The sequence below is a fragment of the Chlorocebus sabaeus genome, chromosome 7, assembly GCF_047675955.1.
Source record: "Chlorocebus sabaeus isolate Y175 chromosome 7, mChlSab1.0.hap1, whole genome shotgun sequence".
Classification (NCBI taxonomy): Eukaryota; Metazoa; Chordata; class Mammalia; order Primates; family Cercopithecidae; genus Chlorocebus; species Chlorocebus sabaeus.
The window spans coordinates 117,426,261-117,447,281 of NC_132910.1; the positions used below are offsets into that span (position 1 = coordinate 117,426,261).

Below are 21,021 nucleotides of genomic sequence, written 5' to 3' on the forward strand. Positions count from 1 at the left end.
TGGATAATCAATGTTTTGAAAATGTTAGCCCTTAATTAGGAATTGCATTTTAAGAGAGAACATTTATGAGAGCTCAAGAACAAGTTGATATTGGACTGCATTGAGCTGATGTTTCTTAAGTTTGGGCTTTAGTTTCTACATTGATATCCCTGGTGACTTTAGAGATCACCTTATTTCTCTGGACTAACTGTTTCCTAACACAGAAAACAGGAATAACAATTTCTATATTCTCATCTTAAAAATATAATGGATCTAAAATAGTGGCTGGTTTATTGATTTTATTTTTCTTCATTTCCCTCTTCTTAATAATAACTATTATTCAGTGCTGACTATGTGGCTAGGCATTGTTTTAAGTGTTTTCATATGTATTAACGTTTGTAATCCTCTGCCACACGTGCTAGGGTGCGAATTAATCTCATACCTATTTCACTGATGAGAAAACTAAGCCATGGAGATGTCAAGTAACTTCCTTAAAGTCACGCAGTCCACGAGTGCCAGAGCCAGGATTCTGACCTGGTAGACTATACTGTCCATGGCTTTTACCACTACACTTACTGTCCTTTTATTATTATTATTATTATTGTAGCTAAATTTTTTGAGCTAGGTATTTTACTAGAATGTCCACTGAAGCATTATTATAGCCTTATGGATTAAATCCTAACACTACTATTACTTTACACATGAAGAAAACTAGTTACAGCGAAGTTCATTATTTGCCCAACATCACAAAGCAGCATCAGATTGAGCTCAGAGATTTGACTCCAGGAATTGCATTTCCTGGACTGCTACACAAATATATTTCATTAAACAACAGAATTGACTTGTTTATGTTCTGATTCCTTTGCAAGGATTTGAGATGGCTTCAAAACATGTTGCATGTTGTTTAAGAAGAAGGCATTAGTTTTGGATAGTTGTTGCAAATGTAACTGTGGAAGTAGCATGACATGGTTCAATAACCAGTAGAACTGAGAGACACTGGTAAAGATACAGTAGTGTCACTGTTCCATCCCAACTGCCTGTAAACTGACGGCTGTGACACCTGCCTTGTCAAGAGTCATACACGTGACTTCAACTGACATTCAGTTGGCCAGAACTAGTTGCATGACCTCAATGTGACTGTGAAGAAAAAAGGAAGGTATAACGTGTTTAGAAAGGAGAGAGGAACCAGGAATGATGAGTATTAGTGATTTCTAGGATACTTCATCTCTATTATAAGAAAAAATAATACCCATCTCTTAGTTGATTGCTTGAATTTAATGTATATGACAGTTAATGTATGGTACATATAGTAAGTTGACATCAACTCTAGTTCATGTTTCTCTTGAAATATATCTATTCAAAAATGAATAATTACTTAGGGAAGCCAACTAGTTAAGATACTTGGGTTTGAAGTTTATTTTTTCATTTCTTCATATGACTTTTACTATGCCTCATAAGCTTCTATAAGTAACAAAAATAATTACATTAATTTGGTATTTACTATGTTCCAGACACCATGTGTTAACTCATTTCATTGTCATACCGACTCTATGATGTGAGCACGATTTATTATGCCTATTTAGTATATGAGAGTACTATCAACTGGATCATTTGTTTGTATTACTGTGAATAAAGCTGTAAAAAGAGAAGATAATTCTACAGCACATCTTGAAAACTTCAGTAATACTGTTGTTGTCAACCTATTTTAAAGATCTGAAAAAAAAAAAAAGCATTTAGTGGACATTTACTACAGGATAAACACAGTGCTCCTGCTTTAACTTTGTGTTGCATATAACCTTCACATAAATTCTTTTTTTTTTTTTTTTTTTTGAGACGGAGTCTCGCTTTGTCACCCAGGCTGGAGTGCAGTGGCGCAATCTCGGCTCACTGCAAGCTCCGCCTCCCGGATTCACGCCATTCTCCTGCCTCAGCCTCCCGAGTAGCCGGGACTACAGGCGCCCGCCACTGCGCCCGGCTAATTTTTTTCTATTTTTTAGTAGAGACGGGGTTTCACCATGGCCTCGATCTCCTGACCTTGTGATCCGCTCGCCTCGGCCTCCCAAAGTGCTGGGATTACAGGCGTGAGCCCCGGCCAAATTCTTAAGGATAAATACATTAAGCTACATTTGACAGATAAGAAAGATAAGGCATGTAGACTTCAAACCTAGAAATATGTGTATTTGTACATTTAAGGATGAATGGGATGGTTGATGATTAAAATATATTAAAAAGGTATTCCCCAAGGATGTCTTTGAAAGAGTTGAATATGGATGTGATGGGGTTTATTGGTTGTTGCAATTTAAAAAACATCTTTCCACCCACAATGGTTTGCTTTGCCATTTTAAATCAAGTTGGACCATATATTCATTTATCTTAATTTTACTTGCTGAGCTTTTAACTGAGACATAGAAATTAGGTAAAGATATTAAGTAGAATAATGACAACAGATATGCATATACAATTGAGGAAAGAAAATAATTACTATTCAAAAAGACTATTCTGATTTGTCTTGTCCCAGGAGGGATGACACATATATTGTATACAGCAAAAGCTTAAGATGTTCTTTTTGAAGTGTTCATTGACTTAATCATTAATAAAAGTTTCATGAAGCTAAGTTATAATTCATGAAATACTTTTAAAACACAGAATTAAACAGTTGATATTATTTTCTATAAAAACGTGTACTAGAAAGAGTGAAAATGTCGCCTTTCATTATATTAACCTTCATATCAGCTATTAGGTTTAAAATAATGTCAAATAGAATAAGCTACAGGGAGCTCATATCATCATTTATTTATATCTTCATACCACTTTAAATGTTCTAGATTTTTAAATTTTCTTACTTCATCTGAGCAATGTATGATATGGTCTAGTACTTTTTATTCATCATGAACAAAATATAAGAGAAATAAATGTGAATCAATGTACTGAGTATTTTAAATTCAAAGAAAACACTGGGCTAATCTGTGTGCACGCATGTGTTTGTGTGTGCATATGTGCACACTTGTGTCTGGCAGAACAAGTACACTACTTATGATGGCTGTATTCAGTGTGGCTCATTCTCCACTTTCCCCCCAAGTTATTAGAAATCTCTAAAAGTAGACTGTGTATGGAGCCCTTAATAATCTATTGCATACAGCTAACAACGACACTTCATTAATTTTATATAAAACAATTCATCAAAATGTTTGTTACAAAATGTGTATTTATTCCTGCAATTTTGTAAATATGCTCTAAATAAACTATCACTAGCCTATAAGGATCAATGCTTATGAGTTACTTTTCACATCATCAGTTTCATGTAAAATAAAAATACTGTAAAAATGTATACACAGAATAAAGTACTCTTAGCAGCTGTTTTATTAGTTAGAACATTTTTGCTAATAATTTTGATATTTTGGTTCGATGGATGTTTTCTATTAAATGATTGGCAGAAATACAGAGTTTGAATTAGGTCACATATCATTTTGATCAATATTAAAATGTTTCATGTTTATTTTAAACTTAGCATTTTTCCCTCAATAGTATTAGGCAGAATTACCATCCCCGATAAGCACAACAATAAAGCATCATTAATTTCCATATTAGATTTTGGCATAAAAGGAACATTTGCTATTTTATTTGTATGTTTCTTCTACTCATTTCCTCTAATGTTTCAGTTTTCAATTTGCTGTGATTCCGAATGTCTTGTAATTTTTGAGTCGCATGTGTGCTTTCTAAATAACACAGATGAGAAAGATAAGACACTATTATAGACTGTATTGTATGACTTTATACCTATGAATCGGATTTCAATTTAAGAAAGAACAAACTGTTGAGATACTTGGATTCTTTTTAATTAAAATGTTAAGATTTGGGGTTTCTATCAAGGACTCTCGTTTGGGAGTTCAAAATACCTCGTTTCTTATTCAAATTAAATCTAGTAAATATCTTTCTTTGGTTTATTCCAATGGAGATTATAGCCATATTGTATTATGGGCTAGGAATAAATGTACTGCCTGTCTTTACACTTCATAGTTTGTTCATTAATCAATATCTAGTGTGTAGAATACTGTCTGATTTACAGTAGCTGTCCAATATTTATATTTTGGGGGGATAAATGTATAGGTATAATTGTATTGTATGAAAATATTTAAAATTAATTAAATGATGATGAAAAGACCTAATAAACATTACAAATAGAATTTTTATACACACACAAATATATATTGTATACAAATAATTTACATAAAGTTTTATAGTGTAATCTTTTTTTATTTTCTATTTGCTGTTGATTTAATTGCTTTCTTGGGAGTCTAAGAGACACTTCTTTAGAAAAACAGCCTAACTTCAACATTACTATATTTGTTATGTTACATTCATTTGCTAAACCTCTGTATATAATTTGTTTTTGTCTTTTCCCAATCAGTTATATTTATATACATTTGTTAAATAGACAAGGCTATCTGACCACTCTTCAAAATGCTGTTGCTATAGAAATTTAGCCAAATATGTTAAGTATGACACTATAAAAGTGGGTTTTAAAATACAGCCTTGACAAAAATATGATCCATTTTACAATATTATGACAAATGAAATAAAACAAACCACCACCAACAAAAACACGTTTTAACATACATTGAAAAATAATATTCAAGATTCCAAGAGCTCTAATTTTGAAATTCTAAAATTTCAGGAAACTCCCCTAGCTAGTTTGTGATGCATTCATTTTAAAAATCAAAGACTCGATTAAGAAGCCTTCATGCTACTCTGTGTATTCCAGAAAAACCATTGAGGAACAGTTCAATCTGGTTATAAGATTCTTTATTTTGTAAACTATACATAAACAGTAAAAAAGAAAATGCATTATACTTTAAATATTACATAAAGTCAACATTAAAGTTTGTATTGAGTGTGTATAAATTAAATTGAAATAATTCATCAATTTTGCTTTCAATGAATTGTATACTGGTAAACCAGTTTACCGACTGTTGAAATTAAAGATACCAATATGTAACATTCAACAGGATTTTCCATTTTTATTATGGGCACAAAACCATTGGTCTGATATAGTTAAAAGTGATGATGTGCCAAAATGTCTACACAATTAATTAACATGCTAACTTAAACACAGCAGTTAAAGTAATTTTTGCTACAGTTAAATCTTAAATGCTACTCTACACAATAATCATAAACAAGTCCACATGGCAATTATGTAACAATAGAAAAAAAGGAAGAAACATATCCCGTTTTCTTCATTCCAGCAGCAGTACCTTTACTGTTATTAATCTGTTAATTAGGTGTGCTTATATATTGCGTAATATACTATATTGGTATGCATGCTAAAATCTTTCTATTTCTATTTTTGCAAGGCACCATACAATACGTTCTCTAGGTTTCGGCACTACTAACAAAAATAACTTAATTCTAAGATTAAATGCAAATTTTTATCTAAAATGGGAAATAAAATGAAAATTAAGAATTTAAAATTTGACCTTGGGGCAAATGACAAACTTTGTAACAATACGGTTTAAATCAATCTTTCCCTTTGTCTTCCTAATTTAAACTCTGAAACCTAAGTTGCTGGTCAGAAAGATAAAGAAATCTAGAAAGGCAAATAAATCATGTTATTAAAGAATATTTTTAAAAATCTGCATGAGACTGCCATCCAAATTAAAATACACATTGGAAAGAACAACTAAATTTTTAACTTTCAGAATCCATGGTTTTCCATACTTGCCATTTTGTAAAATGTACTATGAGATCCAGAATAACTTCATAGTTAAAAACATTACTATTAATGTAAACACAATGGATGACTCTACAATTGTCACTTTGTTTTTCTTGCCATGTGGTATCTCTCTGTTATCCTGACTTATCTAGGTCTAGCAAGATGCTACTTTGGAAATGCAATTAGAGCATGCATATTTTTCTTAAATCCTCAGGACCCCGGTCATTAATAATTTATTCATTTTAAATTTCACTTAGAATTATCTTTCAAAAAATTAACATGTACGATCCCAAGCACTGGCTGTCATTTTGCTTATGGAAGATTTACGAAGTTTGTTCTCATGAAAAATTTATTATAGTAGCACTTCAAAACTTTATTTTCTCTGAATAGACTGCATATGTATTTTCTTGTTGTGTAAGGAATATAAAAACTCAAAGCAAATCATTCTTATTTAAACACAAAGTTCTATAACTTTAGCTGCAATTTTTCAAACAATTATACAAAATATATGTGAGGTTTAGAATCATTTTGTTATTGGGGAAGAAGATAATTTTAAATAGGCTATCATTTTTGTAAATATTAGAAATGTAGAATTTATTGATGTCATCAATCAAATGTATCCATCATGATCATCACCACCATCATCATCATCCCCTTCATCTTCATCATCATCTTCAATTTCATCTTCATTATTCATAATATCGTCTTCATCATCTTCATCATCAGTCCATTCATGGAAATCTCCACTAGCAAAATCTCCAGAGATCTCAAAATCTATAGCTTAAAAAAAGTGAACATAAACATTACCTTTATTTGACTGAATAGTGTTAACTACTGAAAGACAAAATCCTTACAAAAATTAAGAATATTTTTAAAAAAGTAATTGCTTTTCTATCTTACTTATCAAAGATAAGGAAAGATCCTTTTTTCTGGAAAATTATCACATGTTAAAAATCTATCATTTGTTAAAATGTATGTGCTAAAAGCAGAATCATTATCGAGGTGTGTTATGCAAGATTGATCTCAGCCTAGTTTTTATAGAAGTTCATGTCAGACTGTGCATTTTAATTTAAAATTTCTTCTACAATTGTGACAGAAAAAGTGCCCCACCAAATATGTCCATTTCCTAATCTCCAGAACCTATAAATATGTTACCTTACATGAAAGAGTGACTGCAAATTCGGCTAAGTAAAGGAATTTGAATTGGAGAGATTATCCTGAATTATCCAGGTGGATCCAAATTGTCACTTAGGTTCTTAAAATAAGAAAATGCTTTCCAGATAGAGTGGGAAGGAGCGAGGACTACAGAGGAATGATCAGAGACGCAATGTTGTCAGCTTAAGATTAGAGGAAAGAGTCCATGAACCAAGGGATGCAAGCTGCCTCTAAGAGGTGAAAAGGGCAAGGAAATAGATTTTCCCCTAAAGCTTCCAGAGAGGAGCACCCTCCTGCTGACATCTTGATGTTGAGCTTAGTGAGACCTGTGTTGAACTTCTGAGGTACGGAACTGTAGGATAAACGTTTGTTGTTTTAAGCCACTAAGTGGGAATTTGTTACTACAGCAACAGAAAACTAACATTTTACAAAATATTTTAAAAATAACTATTAATATTTATGGAGGCAATAATGCACATACATCTTAGCACTCACCGCATATTGACTTTTCAGCTCCTCCAATGCTGGTGTGGATTTATTTTCTACTCTTTCTAATATTTTATTCTTATAATTCTTTGTATCTAATTATAATAAATCCAATTGATGTACTTTAAGGTTTATAAATTGGTTGATCTCACGAGACAACATACTAAAATTCCCATCTTAACTGAAGAAAATATTGTTTCATTCTCCACCTTCATCTGCTGTATTAGTTATAAAATGTTAAGAAAACTTAGATGTCCACGTTCCAAAAACAATGTTCTTGTTCACTTAAGGAACTCATCTCCATATAATTTTTATTTACAACATAAAAAAGTTATATATCCATCATTGTCATCAGTGACAACTGAAGTAATTTATAATGCAACTACTTTACAGTACATATTACAAAGATGTGTTCCCTATATGTAAAATTTATGTAAGGTAGCTACTGAATCCTCTTTCTTCCTACTTAAATCTAATTGCATTGGCCAAGTCAGCAAACAAAACTAAGCTATTAAAAATGTTATGAACAAATGGATTCAGAGCAAGAATTTAAAGATTAAATGAGACTACTTTTATTGTTTATCTTTTTCTTAACAGTCTTAGTTTATTAGCCTAAAATTTGCTTGAAGAATACATCTAAATATTTTCTAAAATGTAAGACTAAAAAGTACCTTATTTTCATTTTTGATCATTTATATTAATTGAAACACAATGAATTAATTCCTGGTGCGTGTGTGTGTGTGTGTGTGTACAATGAAGTGGCTTTTGTCATGAAAACTGTTGATAGTACAAACAAAATTGACACTTGCATTCTAGAGAAATGTTTTATGAAGTACAAATGGTACTACAATGGAAATTTTAAAATGCATGTATGCTATGTTCAACTAATTGTTACATTCTATTTTAAATATATACAAAGGCCGGGAGCGGTGGCTCAAGCCTGTAATCCCAGCACTTTGGGAGGCCGAGACAGGAGGTTCACGAGGTCAGGAGACTGAAACCAACCTGGCTAACACGATGAAACTCCATCTCTACTAAAAAATACAAAAAAAACTAGCTGGGTGTGGTGGCGGGTGCCTGTAGTCCCAGCTACTCGGGAGGCTGAGGCAGGAGAATGGCCCAAACCTGGGAGGCGGAGCTTACAGTGAGCTGAGATCTGGCCACTGCACTCCAGCCTGGGCAGCAGAGGGAGACTCTGTCTCAAAAAAAAATAAATAAATAAAAATAAATAAATAAATACATAAAAAATGCATGTTCCTAAAAAAGAATTTGAATATTAACTACAATTCCCTTTAAACAATCAAATTACATTTTCCTCACTCAAGCACAAGGAAATATGCTCATATAGCTGTAATTTATGAACTTTTACTTTAAAAAGGTTTGTATTTCTTTGGCTGGTGAACCCACATATTCCCTAAGTCACCATCTCCAGAGGTATACAGACAAAAGGGTGTCATCTGAAGACATGATAAATAGAGTTTATTGACTTGCAGTAGGATGAATGAAAAAGGTCTGCTTCAGCTGAGAGGAAAAGAAGTACCTCAACCACTTTCTGAATTTGAAGTAGGAAAGGAACCCAGCTTTTAATTAATCTCTCTAGAAAATCTAAATTATGCAATGACCACTTATTATCTATCCAAGTTTTTAACATGCTAGGAGTAAGTTTTTTTGTCACTTCCTCCACCCTATATATTCTATAGTCTTTGCATAGAGTAAGTCCGGATTAAATGCTTGAACAAATGAATGAGGCACTAAAGCACTTAATTCTGTGCTTGGGAAATTATGAAATAAGTAACCCTTCTCCTTACCACAATCTGCAACACCATTTATTCTGGATCCCATGACTTCATTTCCATATCTGTCAACACACCAGCACTGTCCAACACTGCCGTGGCATTGTGTTGGCTTGTAGTAACCATCTTCATCACACAGGGGAATATACTGTCCTGTTGAAACAAGCCACAGGCATACAAACACACACATGTAGTTTATGAATAAGCTGTCATCCTTTTTGATAGGCACCAAATTATGCATTAATGCATTAAAGACATACACATATGGAGTGTCCACTGTATTCCAGGATAGATACCAGTGATGCCTTAGAAGAAATCAGGGAAGTTCTTTCTGTCATGGAGCTGGCCATTGCCACAGTGAACCATTTATAGTTCATGGATTCATTTCCTTTGTTAAGCAAATTACTATTTCATTAGTTCTCACTGTGCAAAGGATAGTGTTTCAGAGGCACAATACAGAATTAACATTTGATTAGTGCCATGCTTATATTAAATCACCCAGACCACTTAGCATGGCAGAAGACCTGTCACCATCTGCCTCCATCACTGGCAAATTTCTACTTTCATTTCCCCATTCCTATATTCCAAGCTCTTTCCAAATCAAGCTCTCTGTTTTTCCCAAATTCAATGCTGTTTTGTCTCTTTACACATTGTTTATGTCAACTAGAATCTCTCTCTTCTCTCTTCCATTTTAAGATGTGATGTAAATGTGACCCACAATCTAAAGTCTTCTTTTCAAGTGAAAGATTCCTGATTACTTACTTCTTCCATTTTCTCTCTCTCTCTCTCTCTCTCTCTGTGTGTGTGTGTGTGTGTGTGTTGACTGTCCCTGCGTACTTTCACCACTATATTGTGATATCATCTATAGTTAGAAATATTTAGGTTCTCTTCATTTTCATTGTTGTATGAACAACATCTCAAACCCATGGTCTAGAGGGAACACAGTCTATTAGGAATAGTAGAACAGATAGACAAATTTATTTATTTATTTATTTATTGAGACAGAGTCTCGCTCCATTGCCCAGGCTGGAGCGCAGTGGCACGATCTCGGCTCACTGCAACCTCTGCCTCCCAGATTCAAGTGATTCTCTTACCTCAGACTCCTGAGTGGCTGAGATTACAGGCGTGCACCACCACACCGGGCTAATTTTTGTGTTTTTAAATAGAGATGGGGTTTCGCCGTGTTGTCAAGACTGACCTCGAACTCCTGATTTCAAGTAATCCTTCCACCTCAACCTCCCAAAATACTGGGATTACAGGCATAAGCCATTGTTCCCGGCCAGAGACTGATTTTTATATTTATAAAATCTAACATACTCCATGGCACAATGCTCATGATAAATGCTTAATTAGTAATTTAAAAGTGAAATCTTGTTCTTTATAAGTACTCCAACCAGAATTTAAGTTAGGAGATAAGAATATTTTCTTTTATTTTCTGACTATTTTTTCTTCTGTGACCAGAAGCATGATAGTTATTGGTGAATTAAAATAAATAAATAAATAAATAAGTGGATAAAAGACAAAATTTACTTAGTCTTGTAACCATATGGCATCAAAATTTCACTATCTCAAAAAGTTTGAAAATTGTTATATGCAAATTATTAACAGTTAAAAAACTACATTTATTCAAATAGCTGAACTGCTAATCTGTCAATCAGATATAAAGAATATCAGTAACTACAGAACACTTTATATGGATTCAAGGCCAGAAAAAAATAAGAAAAAAAATTCAACGTTGTTACATCTACAGCTTTTACAACTACCATGATTTGACATATTTGACATATACATGTTATGATGTATAGTTAATGTGACCATAATTGATACTTTATACCAGTAAAGTTGGTTGATGTCTGCAGTTTTAGCATAATTCCTAAGAGTACTCTCTTTTCCTTTCAAAGACTGAATCTCTAAATCAGGACATGTGGCACCATACTCGTATATAACAAGTGATCAATTTCAGACGCCTATAATACCCCACCCAAATTAGAAGAAATGCTTAAAGCCTTTAGTGTTCTCTATAAAAATTTTCATTTATATTATGAAAGAATAATGAAGGTAACTCTTCCCAAATGGGCACAAAGTATTTTTTTATACCTTCAAATAATCAAAACCTGTATTCTAACAGATTTTTGTTACTAATAGACCTTAAGTAGAAAATACTTTTCAGTTGAATTTCAATGGCTTTCTTTATAGTACATGGCTAAACTTTGATTTGCCAAGACAAACCTATATAAGAACGTATTGTTATTATTATTATTTTTTTGAGATGGAATCTTGCTCTGTTAGCCAGGCTGGAGTACAATGGCACCATCTTGGCTCATTGCAACATCTTCTTCCCTGGTTCAAGCGATTCTCCTGCTTCAGACTCCAGAGTAGCTGTGATTACAGGCACACACCACCATGCCAGGCTAATTTTTGTATTTTCAGTAGACGTGGGGTTTTGCCATATTGGCCAGGGTGGTCTCAAACTCCTGAACTCAGGTGATGTGCCTACCCTGGCCTCCCAAAGTGTTGGGATTACAGGCGTGAGCCACTGTGCCCAGCCAGAATGTATTATTTTCATTTGTGAGCTGTGATATCTCCTGCATCTTGTAACAGGGTTAAAGGAAACATGACACATTGTAGCATTTATCATTAGTAATTTTCACACCTAAAAATGTTTTATTACAAAACACTAATTTTTAAATTCTGTACAATGGCCACTGAAACGAGGATTTGCAAGTAATGTGAAAAATCCTGTTATTTAAACATAATATATTGTAATTACAAAGATGGTAAGTCAAAATATAAAACAGATGAATCAGATCTAGAGACTTAGAGTTATGTGCCACTAAATACACCAGTATGTCAATATATGTGAAAATAAATATTGCATATGTGGTGTCACACTTTGGATTCCAAAATAGAAAAAGAAGAACAGTGGCAAAACTGGTGATATCCAAATAAACTCTGAAGCTTTCTTAATAGGACTATAGCAATGCTAATTTCTTAGATTTTTACAAATGTTCCATCATTATTTGGCACATGCAAGACGTCATATTTAGAGGAAGCTGGGTGAAGAATGTTTGGAAGCTATGTACCTTTGTCACCATTTTTATATATTTAAGACTATTCCAAAAATAGTTTATTTAAAAATTGTATGGTTATATGAATAAACCACTCATATGTAATAATTTAATAATCTGTTTATATCCAAACATTTAAATATTTCAAAGCTTTGAATAAAATCTGAAATATCTATCTATCTACTTATACATTTATTTATTAAAAGTAGGGTAGTAAAAAATACTAATGAAAAATACCAACAAGTCTGTTCAAATTTCCCTGAGGTACTCAGAGCACCTTTTCACCCAATTTATAAAACTACTTGCTTTAAATAGCACACATACATATATATATATATTTGCCATCAATTCTTAAATCTTAACCATAGAATTAGAACTGAATTTTCTGCTGATGTTTTAACTTTAGCATTGCTTAAATCTCTCTTTTTACTTAATAACTTTCAAAATGAACATTATATTAGGGTAATAAAACAGACATAATATCTTTCAATAGGTAAGGTAATAAAAGTAAGTTTAATGGCTTTCAAAAAGTTCATAAATTTTGTTGCTGAAATTTAGTGCAGTCTATCTTTGTTGGATTAATATTGATTTTATGTTGCTGTTTCCCTGGGGTTATTTATGTAAGCAATAAAGCCTTCAGAAGAATGATCTATTACTCACCTAGGAGCTTCTTTACCCCTTGCCGCTTCTGAATATTGCTGAGCTCCGTCTGGCAAGGTGGGTCTGCAATGACATTAAAAATGTTACTTAGAGGATTGTAGTTAAACAAAGAAAGTGTAATTTCTATGTTATCAAACTTCACTTGGTCTTTGTGTGCCTTCAGAAGACACGTATTACATATTAATTGGTTTACTTATGAAGATACATTCATATAGATACATACATGTGTCTATCATCTATCAATCATCTATCTATCTATCTATCTATCTATCTATCTATCTATCTATCTAATATCTATCTATATATATAGAGAGAGAGCACTCATGCTACTTTCCTAATTGTCAATATATCTATCACCTTGGCTTTCCTCAGAATGCCTGGATCAGATTTTTAAAAGTATAAAAGATACTTATATGATGAAAAATACTTCTTATTTACTTTTAAAAGGTCAGTCAAGTCAGAAATGTGAATTCAATAATTGACTGCTACTGAAGCAATTAACTGATTAGGTTTTCCCCTCATTTAAAAGTTTCTATGATATAGACAAATAACTTTGTGTTACAAAAGTAATGTATGAAAATGTTAATGCTTCTTTCCAGCTTTGTTAAAGATCTTATTATAAATTTTAATACTGTATAATGTTAAGAGATATTGATCTTTTTAGTTTCATCCATATATGCAATTTAGGAACAGGATATAATATAAAATTATTTCTGATAAGCCGTTATTTAAAAATAAACTGAAAACATTTAAACCAATTTGGAAATAATCTTTGCCTATTTTCAAACTTAACCACTTGAAGGAGGACATTTGTAGAGAAATGTAAAATTCTAAATAGTCACAATATAGTTTGTCTTATATTGTTACTCTTATATTTACTATTGGCCCTTCATATCTGTGAGTTCTGCACTTATAGATTCAACCAACCGCTAATCGAAAATTTTCAAAAAATAAGAAAATATAGAGATGATTTAAAGTATATAAGAGGACATGTGTAGGTTATATGTCAATACTTTGCCATTTTATAGAAGGGATTTGAGTGACTTGATTTTAGTGTTCACAAATTGTCCTGACATCGATACCCCTTGGATATCAAGAGATAACTGCATATAATTATATACATACATAATATGTAAAATATATAGTCTTATCTGAAAGCAGTTTAATGCATTTTGTATTCATAGTCTAAAAACTTGCTGTTAATGCTTGCTATATAAAAGTGGCATTATAAAATAGTAAAACTGCAAAATAATATACTATTTCTTATTGTCCTGTGGTACAACTTTTTAGTAAAAAGGCAAAGTATAATTAATTTAAATGATTTTAAAAGTATATAATACATTGAATTCAAAATATTCAATTATTACATTTTATGTAAAAAAGTGGAATAAAGAATGAGATAGGTGCTTAACATATGTTTTGTAGTTTAATATGTGAATTTAATCTTGCAAAATCTAAAAAATATTTCATCTTACAGAATCTAAAATGGAAAGAAAGAGAATCATTCCAAGATGGCCGAATAGGAACAGCTCCAGTCTATAGCTCCCAGTGTGAGCGATGCAGAAGGCGAGTGATTTCTGCATTCCCAACTGAGGTACGGCATTCATCTCATTGGGACTGGTCAGAAAGTGGGTGCTGCCCACAGAATGTCAGCCAAAGCAGGGCAGGGCATCACCTCACCATGGAAGCACAAGGAGTCAGAGAATTCCCTTTCCTAGATAAGAGAAGTCATGACAGACAGTACCTGGAATATTGGGACACTCCCACCCTGATAATGTGCTTTTCCAATGGTCTTAGCAAATGGCACACCAGGAGATTATATCTTGCACCTGGTTTGGCGGGTCCCATGCCGAAGGAGCCTTGCTCACTGCTAGCACAGCAGTCCGAGATTGAACTGTGAGGCAGCAGAGAGGCTTGGGGAGGGGTGTCCACCATTGCTGAGGCTTGACTAGGTAAACAAAGCGGCCAGGAAGCTTGAACTGGGTGGAGCCAACTGCAGCTCAACAAGGCCTGCTTGCCTCTGTAGATTCCATCTCTGGGGGTGGGGCATAGCTGAACAAAACATAGCAGAAACTTCTGCAGACTTAAATGTCCCTTTTTGACAGCTTTGAAGAGAGCAGTGGTTCTCCCAGCATGGAGTTTGAGATCTGAAAACAAAGAGACTGCCTCCTCAAGTGGGTCCCTGACCCCCAAGTAGCCTAACTGGGAGACACCTCCCAGTAGGGGCTGACTGACACCTCATACAGCCAGGTGTCCCTCTGAGATGAAGCTTCCATAGGAAGGATCAGGCAGCAACATTTGCTGTTCTGCAGTCTCCACTGATGATACCCAGGCAAACAGGGTCTGGGGTGAACCTCCAGCAAACACCAGCAGACCTGTAGCTGAGGGTCCTGACTATTAGAAGGAAAACCAACAAACAGAAAAGAATAGCAGTAACATCAACAAAAAGGACATTCACACCAAACCCCGATCTGTAGGTCACCATCATCAAAGAACAAAGGCAGATAAAACCACAAGGATGGGGAGAAACCAGAGCAGAAACTCTGAAAATTCTAAAAACCAGAGTACCTCTTCTACTCCAAAGGATCTCTCTCAGTTTGCCAGCAACAGAACAAAGCTGGATGGAGAATGACTTTGACGAGTTGACAGAAGTAGGCTTCTGAAGATCGGTAATAACAAATTCCTCTGAGCTAAAGGAGAATGTTTGAACCCACCACAAGGAAGCTAAAAAAATTGAGAAAAGATTGGACGAATGGCTTACTAGAATAAACAGTGTAGAGGAAACCTTAAATAACCTGATGGAGCCAAAAACCATGGCACAAGAACTACGTGACGCATGCACAAGGTTTAGTAGCCGATTCAATCAAGTGGAAGAAAGGGTATCAGTGATTAAAGATCAAATAAATGAAATGAAGTGAGAAGAGAAGTTTAGAGAAAAAGAGTAAAAAGAAATGAACAAAGCCTCCAAGATATATGGGACTATGTGAAAAGATCAAATCTATGTTTGATTGGTGTACTGAAAGTGATGGGGAGAATGGAACCAAGTTGGAAAACACTCTTCAGGATGTTATCCAGGAGAACTTCCCCAACCTAGCAAGGTAGGCCAACATTCAAATTCAGGAAATACAGAGAATGCCACAAAGATACTCCTCAAGAAGAGCAACCCCACGACACATAATTATCAGATTCGCCAAGGATGAAATGAAGGAAAACATGTTAAGGGCAGCCAGAGAGAAAGGTCGGGTTACCCACAAAGGGAAGCCCATCAGACTAACAGCAGATCTCTTGGCAGAAACTCTACAAGCCAGAAGAGAGTGGGGGTCAATATTCACCATTGTTAAAGAAAAGAATTTTCAAACCAGAATTTGATATCCAGCCAAACTAAGCTTCATAACTGAAGGAGAAATAAAAGCCTTTACAGATAAGCAAATGCTGAGAGATGTTGTCACCACCAGGCCTGACTTACAAGAGTTCCTGAAGGAAGCACTAAACATGGAAAGGAAAAACCAGTACCAGCCACTGCAAAAACATGCCAAATTTTAAAGACCATCAATGCTAGGAAGAAACTGCACCAACTAATGGGCAAAATAACCAGCTAACATAATGAAAGGTTCAAATTCACACATGACAATATTAACCTTAAATATACATGGGTTAAATGGTCCAATTAAAAGACATAGACTGGCAAATTGGATAAACAGTAAAGACCCATCAGTGTGCTGTATTCAGGAGACCCATCTCTTGTGCAGAGACACACATAGGCTCAAAATAAAGGGATGAAGGAAGACCTACTAAGCAAATGGAAAACAAAACAAAACAAAAAAGCAGGGGTTGCAATCCTAGTCTCTGATAAAACAGACTTTAAACCAACAAAGATCAAAAGAGACAAAGAAGGCCATCACATAAAGGTAAAAGGGATCAATTCAACAAGAAGAGCTAACTATCCTAAGTATATATGCACCCAACACAGGAGCACCCAGATTTATAAAGCAAGTCTTACAGACCTACAAAGAGACTTAGACTCGCATACAATAATAATGGGAGACTTTAACACATCACTGTCAACAATAGACACATCAATGACACAGAAACTTAACAAGGATATCCAGGACTTGAACTCAGCTCTTCACCAAGTGGACCTAATAGACATCTACAGAACTCTCCACCCCAAATCAACAGAATATACATTCTCCTCAGCACCACATCACACTTATTCTGAAATTGACCACATATTTGGAAGTAAAGCACTCCTCAGCAAATGTAAAAGAACAGAGATCATAACAAAACGTCTCTCAGACCACAGTGCAATCAAATTAGAACTCAGGACTAAGAAACTCACTCAAAACTGCACAACTACATGGAAACTGAACAACCTGCTCCTGAATGACTAGTGGGTACATAACGAAATGATGGCAGAAATAAAGATGTTCTTTGAAACCAAAGAGAACAAAGACACAACGTACCAGAATCTCTGGAAGACATTTAAAACAGTGTGTAGAGGGAAATTTATAGCACTAAATGCCCACAAGAGAAAGCAGGAAAGATCTAAAATTGACACCCTAACATCACAATTAAAAGAACTTGAGAAGCAAGAGCAAACACATTCAAAAGCTAACAGAAGGCAAGAAATAACTAAGATCAGAGCAGAACTGAAGGAGATAGAGACACAAAAAATCCTTTAAAAAATCAGTGAATCCAGGAGCTGGCTTTTTGAAAAGATCAACAAAATAGATAGACTGCTAGCAAGACTAATAAAGAAGAAAAGAGAGAAGAATCAAATAGAAGCAATAAAAAAGGATAAAGGGGATATCACCACCAATTCCACAGAAATACAAACTACCATCAGAGAATACTATAAACACTTCCACACAAATAAAATAGAAAATCTAGGCTGGGCGTGGTGGCTTATGCCTGTAATCCCAGCACTTTGGGAGGCCAAGGCGGGTGGATCACGAGGTCAGGAGATCGAGACCATCCTGACTAACACAGTCTCTACTAAAAATGGAAAAAATTGGTCTGGCACAGTGGTGGGCGACTGTAGTCCCAGCTAGTCTGGAGGCTGAAGCAGAAGAATGGCGTGAACCCGGGAAGTGGAGCTTGCAGTGAGCCGAGATTGCGTCACTGCATTCCAGACTGGGTGACAGAGCAAGACTTCATCTCAAAAAAAAAAAAAAAAAAAAAAAAAAAAAAAGAAAATCTAGAAGAAATGGATAAATTCCTGGACACATACACCCTCCCAAGACTAAATCAGGAAGAAGTTGAATCCCTGAATAGACCAATAACAGGCTCTGAAATTGAGGCAATAATTAATAGCCTAACAACCAAAAAAAAAGTATAGGACCAGATGGATTCACAGCCAAATTCTACCAGAGGAACAAAGAGGAGCTGGTACCATTCCTTCTAAAACTATTCCAATCAATAGAAAGAGACGGAATCCTCCCTAATTCATTTTTTCAGGCCAGCATCATCCTGACACCAAAGCCTGGCAGAGACACAACAAAAAAAGAGAATTTTAGACCAATATACCTGATGAACATCGATGCAAAAACCCTCAATAAAACACTGGCAAACTGAATCCAGCAGCACATCAAAAAGCTTGTCCACCAAGATCAAGTCGGTTTCATCCCTGGGATGCAAGGCTGGTTCAACATATGCAAATCAATAAATGTAATCCATCACATAAACAGAACCAAAGACAAAAAAAAAAACCACATGATTATCTCAATAGATGCAGAAAAGGCCTTTGACAAAATTCAACAGCCCTTCATGTTAAAAACTCTCAATAAACTAGCTATTGATGGGACAAATCTCAAAATAATAAGAGCTATTTATGACAAACCCACAGCCAATATCATACTGAATGGGCAAAAACTGGAAGCATTCCCTTTGAAAACTGGCATAAGATAAGGATGCCCTCTCTCACCACTTCTATTCAACATAATATTGGAAGTTCTGGCCAGGGCAATCAGGCAGGAGAAAGAAATAAAGGGTATTCAGTTAGGAAAAGAGGAAGTCGAATTATCTCTGTTTGCAGATGACATGATTGTATTTTTAGAAAACCCAATCATCTCATCCCAAAATCCCCTTAAGCTGATAGGCAACTTCAGCAAAGTCTCAGGATACAAAATCAATGTGGAAAAACCACAAGCATTCTTATACACCAATAACAGACAAACAAACAGTCAAATCATGAGTGAACTCCCACTCACAATTGTTTCAAAGAGAATAAAGTACCTAGTAATCCAACTTACAAGGGATGTGAAGGACCTCTTCAAGGAGCACTACAAACCATTGCTCAATGAAATAAAAGAGGACACAAACAAATGGAAGAACATTCCATGCTCATACATAGGAAGAATCAATATTGTGAAAATGGCCATACTGCCCAAGGTAATTTATAGATTCAATGTCATTCCCATCAAGCTACCAATGACTTTTTTCACAGAATTGGAACAATACTACTTTAAAGCTCATATGAAACCAAAAAAGAACCCACATTGCCAAGGCAATCTTAAGCCAACAGAACAAAGCTGGAGGCATCACGCTACCTGACTTCAAACTATTCTATAAGACTACAGTAACCAAAACAGCATGGTAATGGTATCAAAACAGAGATACAGACCAATGGAACAGAACAGAGCCCTCAGAAATAATACCACACATCTACAACCATCTTTGACAAACCTGAAAAAAAAAAACAAGAAATAGGGAAAGGATTCCGTATTTAATAACTGGTGCTGGGAAAACTGGCTAGCCATATGTAGAAAGCTGAAATTGGATCCCTTCCTTACATCTTATACAAAAATTAATTCAAGGTGGATTAAATACTTAAAACCATAAAAACCCTAGAAGAAAACCTAGGCAATACCAGTCAGGACATATGCATGGACAAGGACTTCATGACTAAAACACCAAAAGCAATGGCAACAAAAGCCAGAATTGACAAATGGGATCTAATTAAACTACAGAGCTTCTTCACAGCAAAAGAAACTGCCATCAGAGTGAACAGGCAACCTACAGAATGGGAGAACATTTTTACAATCTACCCATCTGACAAAGGGCTAACATCCAAATCCACAAAGAACTTAAAGAAATTTACAAGAAAACATCAAACAACCCCATCAAAAAGTGGGTGAAGGATATGAACAGACACTTCTCCAAAGAAGACATTTATGCAGCCAACAGATACGTGAAAAAATGCTCATCATCACTCCCCATCAGAGAAATGCAAATCAAAACCACAATGAGATACCATCTCACACCAGTTAGAATGGCAATCATTAAAAAATCAGGAAACAAGTGCTGGAGATGATGTGGAGAAATAGGAACACTTTTACATTCTTGGTGGGAATGTAAACTAGTTCAACCATTGTGGAAGACAGTGTGGCAATTCCTCAAGGATCTAGAACTAGAAATACCATTTGACCCAGCCATCCCATTACTATAAATCATGCTGCTATAAAGACACATGCACACGTATGTTTATTGCAGCACTATTCACAATAGTAAAGACTTGGAACTGCCCAAATATCCATCAATGATAGACTGGATTAAGAAAATGTGGCACATATACACCATGGAATATTATGCAGCCATAAAAAAGGATGAGTTCATGTCCTTTGTAGGGACATGGATGAAGCTGGAAACCATCATTCTGAGCAAACTATCGCAAGGACAGAAAACCAAACACTGCATGTTCTCACTCATAGGTGAGAATTGAACAATGAGAACACTTGGACACAAGGTGTGGAACATCACACACCAGGGTCTGTCATGGGGTGGATGGAGTGGGGACGGATAGCATTGGGAGAAATACCTAATGTAAATGAAGAGTTAATGGGTACAGCACACGAACATTGCACATGTATACATATGTAACAAACCTACATGTTGTGCACATGTACCCTAGAACTTAAAATATAATAAAAAATAAAATTAAAAAATAAAATAAAATATAAAGAAAAAGAAAAAGAAACATGTTTGAAAATCTTGTATAATTACCATATTGCTCTATTTCATTTTGAAATTGATCCAATTGATCCCTTTGTTAGTCCTAATAATTTTCTGAGTCTCTTATATTAAAGAATTAGGAATCAAATTGCATAGTTTTTAATATAGACATTTAAAATGTCATAGCTCTCCAAATATGACATCTGAGAACTAAGAGCAA

General features: G+C 34.7%; 1 protein-coding gene across 2 annotated transcripts in view; it reads right to left on the reverse strand.

The window, feature by feature from the left end:
- Positions 1 to 4,767: 4,767 nt before the first annotated feature.
- SPOCK3 (SPARC (osteonectin), cwcv and kazal like domains proteoglycan 3) overlaps positions 4,768 to 21,021 on the reverse strand; it is a 495,024-nt gene continuing 478,770 nt past the window's right edge. The window contains exons 9-11 of one of the 2 annotated variants that reach the window (XM_008000219.3): positions 12,852 to 12,914; positions 9,139 to 9,276; positions 4,768 to 6,469 (exon numbers count right to left, since the gene is read on the reverse strand). In XM_008000219.3, the coding sequence (XP_007998410.3) occupies positions 6,300 to 6,469; positions 9,139 to 9,276; positions 12,852 to 12,914 (371 nt within the window). In that variant the 3' untranslated portion in view covers positions 4,768 to 6,299. The remainder of the gene's footprint in view (positions 6,470 to 9,138; positions 9,277 to 12,851; positions 12,915 to 21,021) is intronic. The other variant, XM_073017709.1, reaches the window with a different exon arrangement.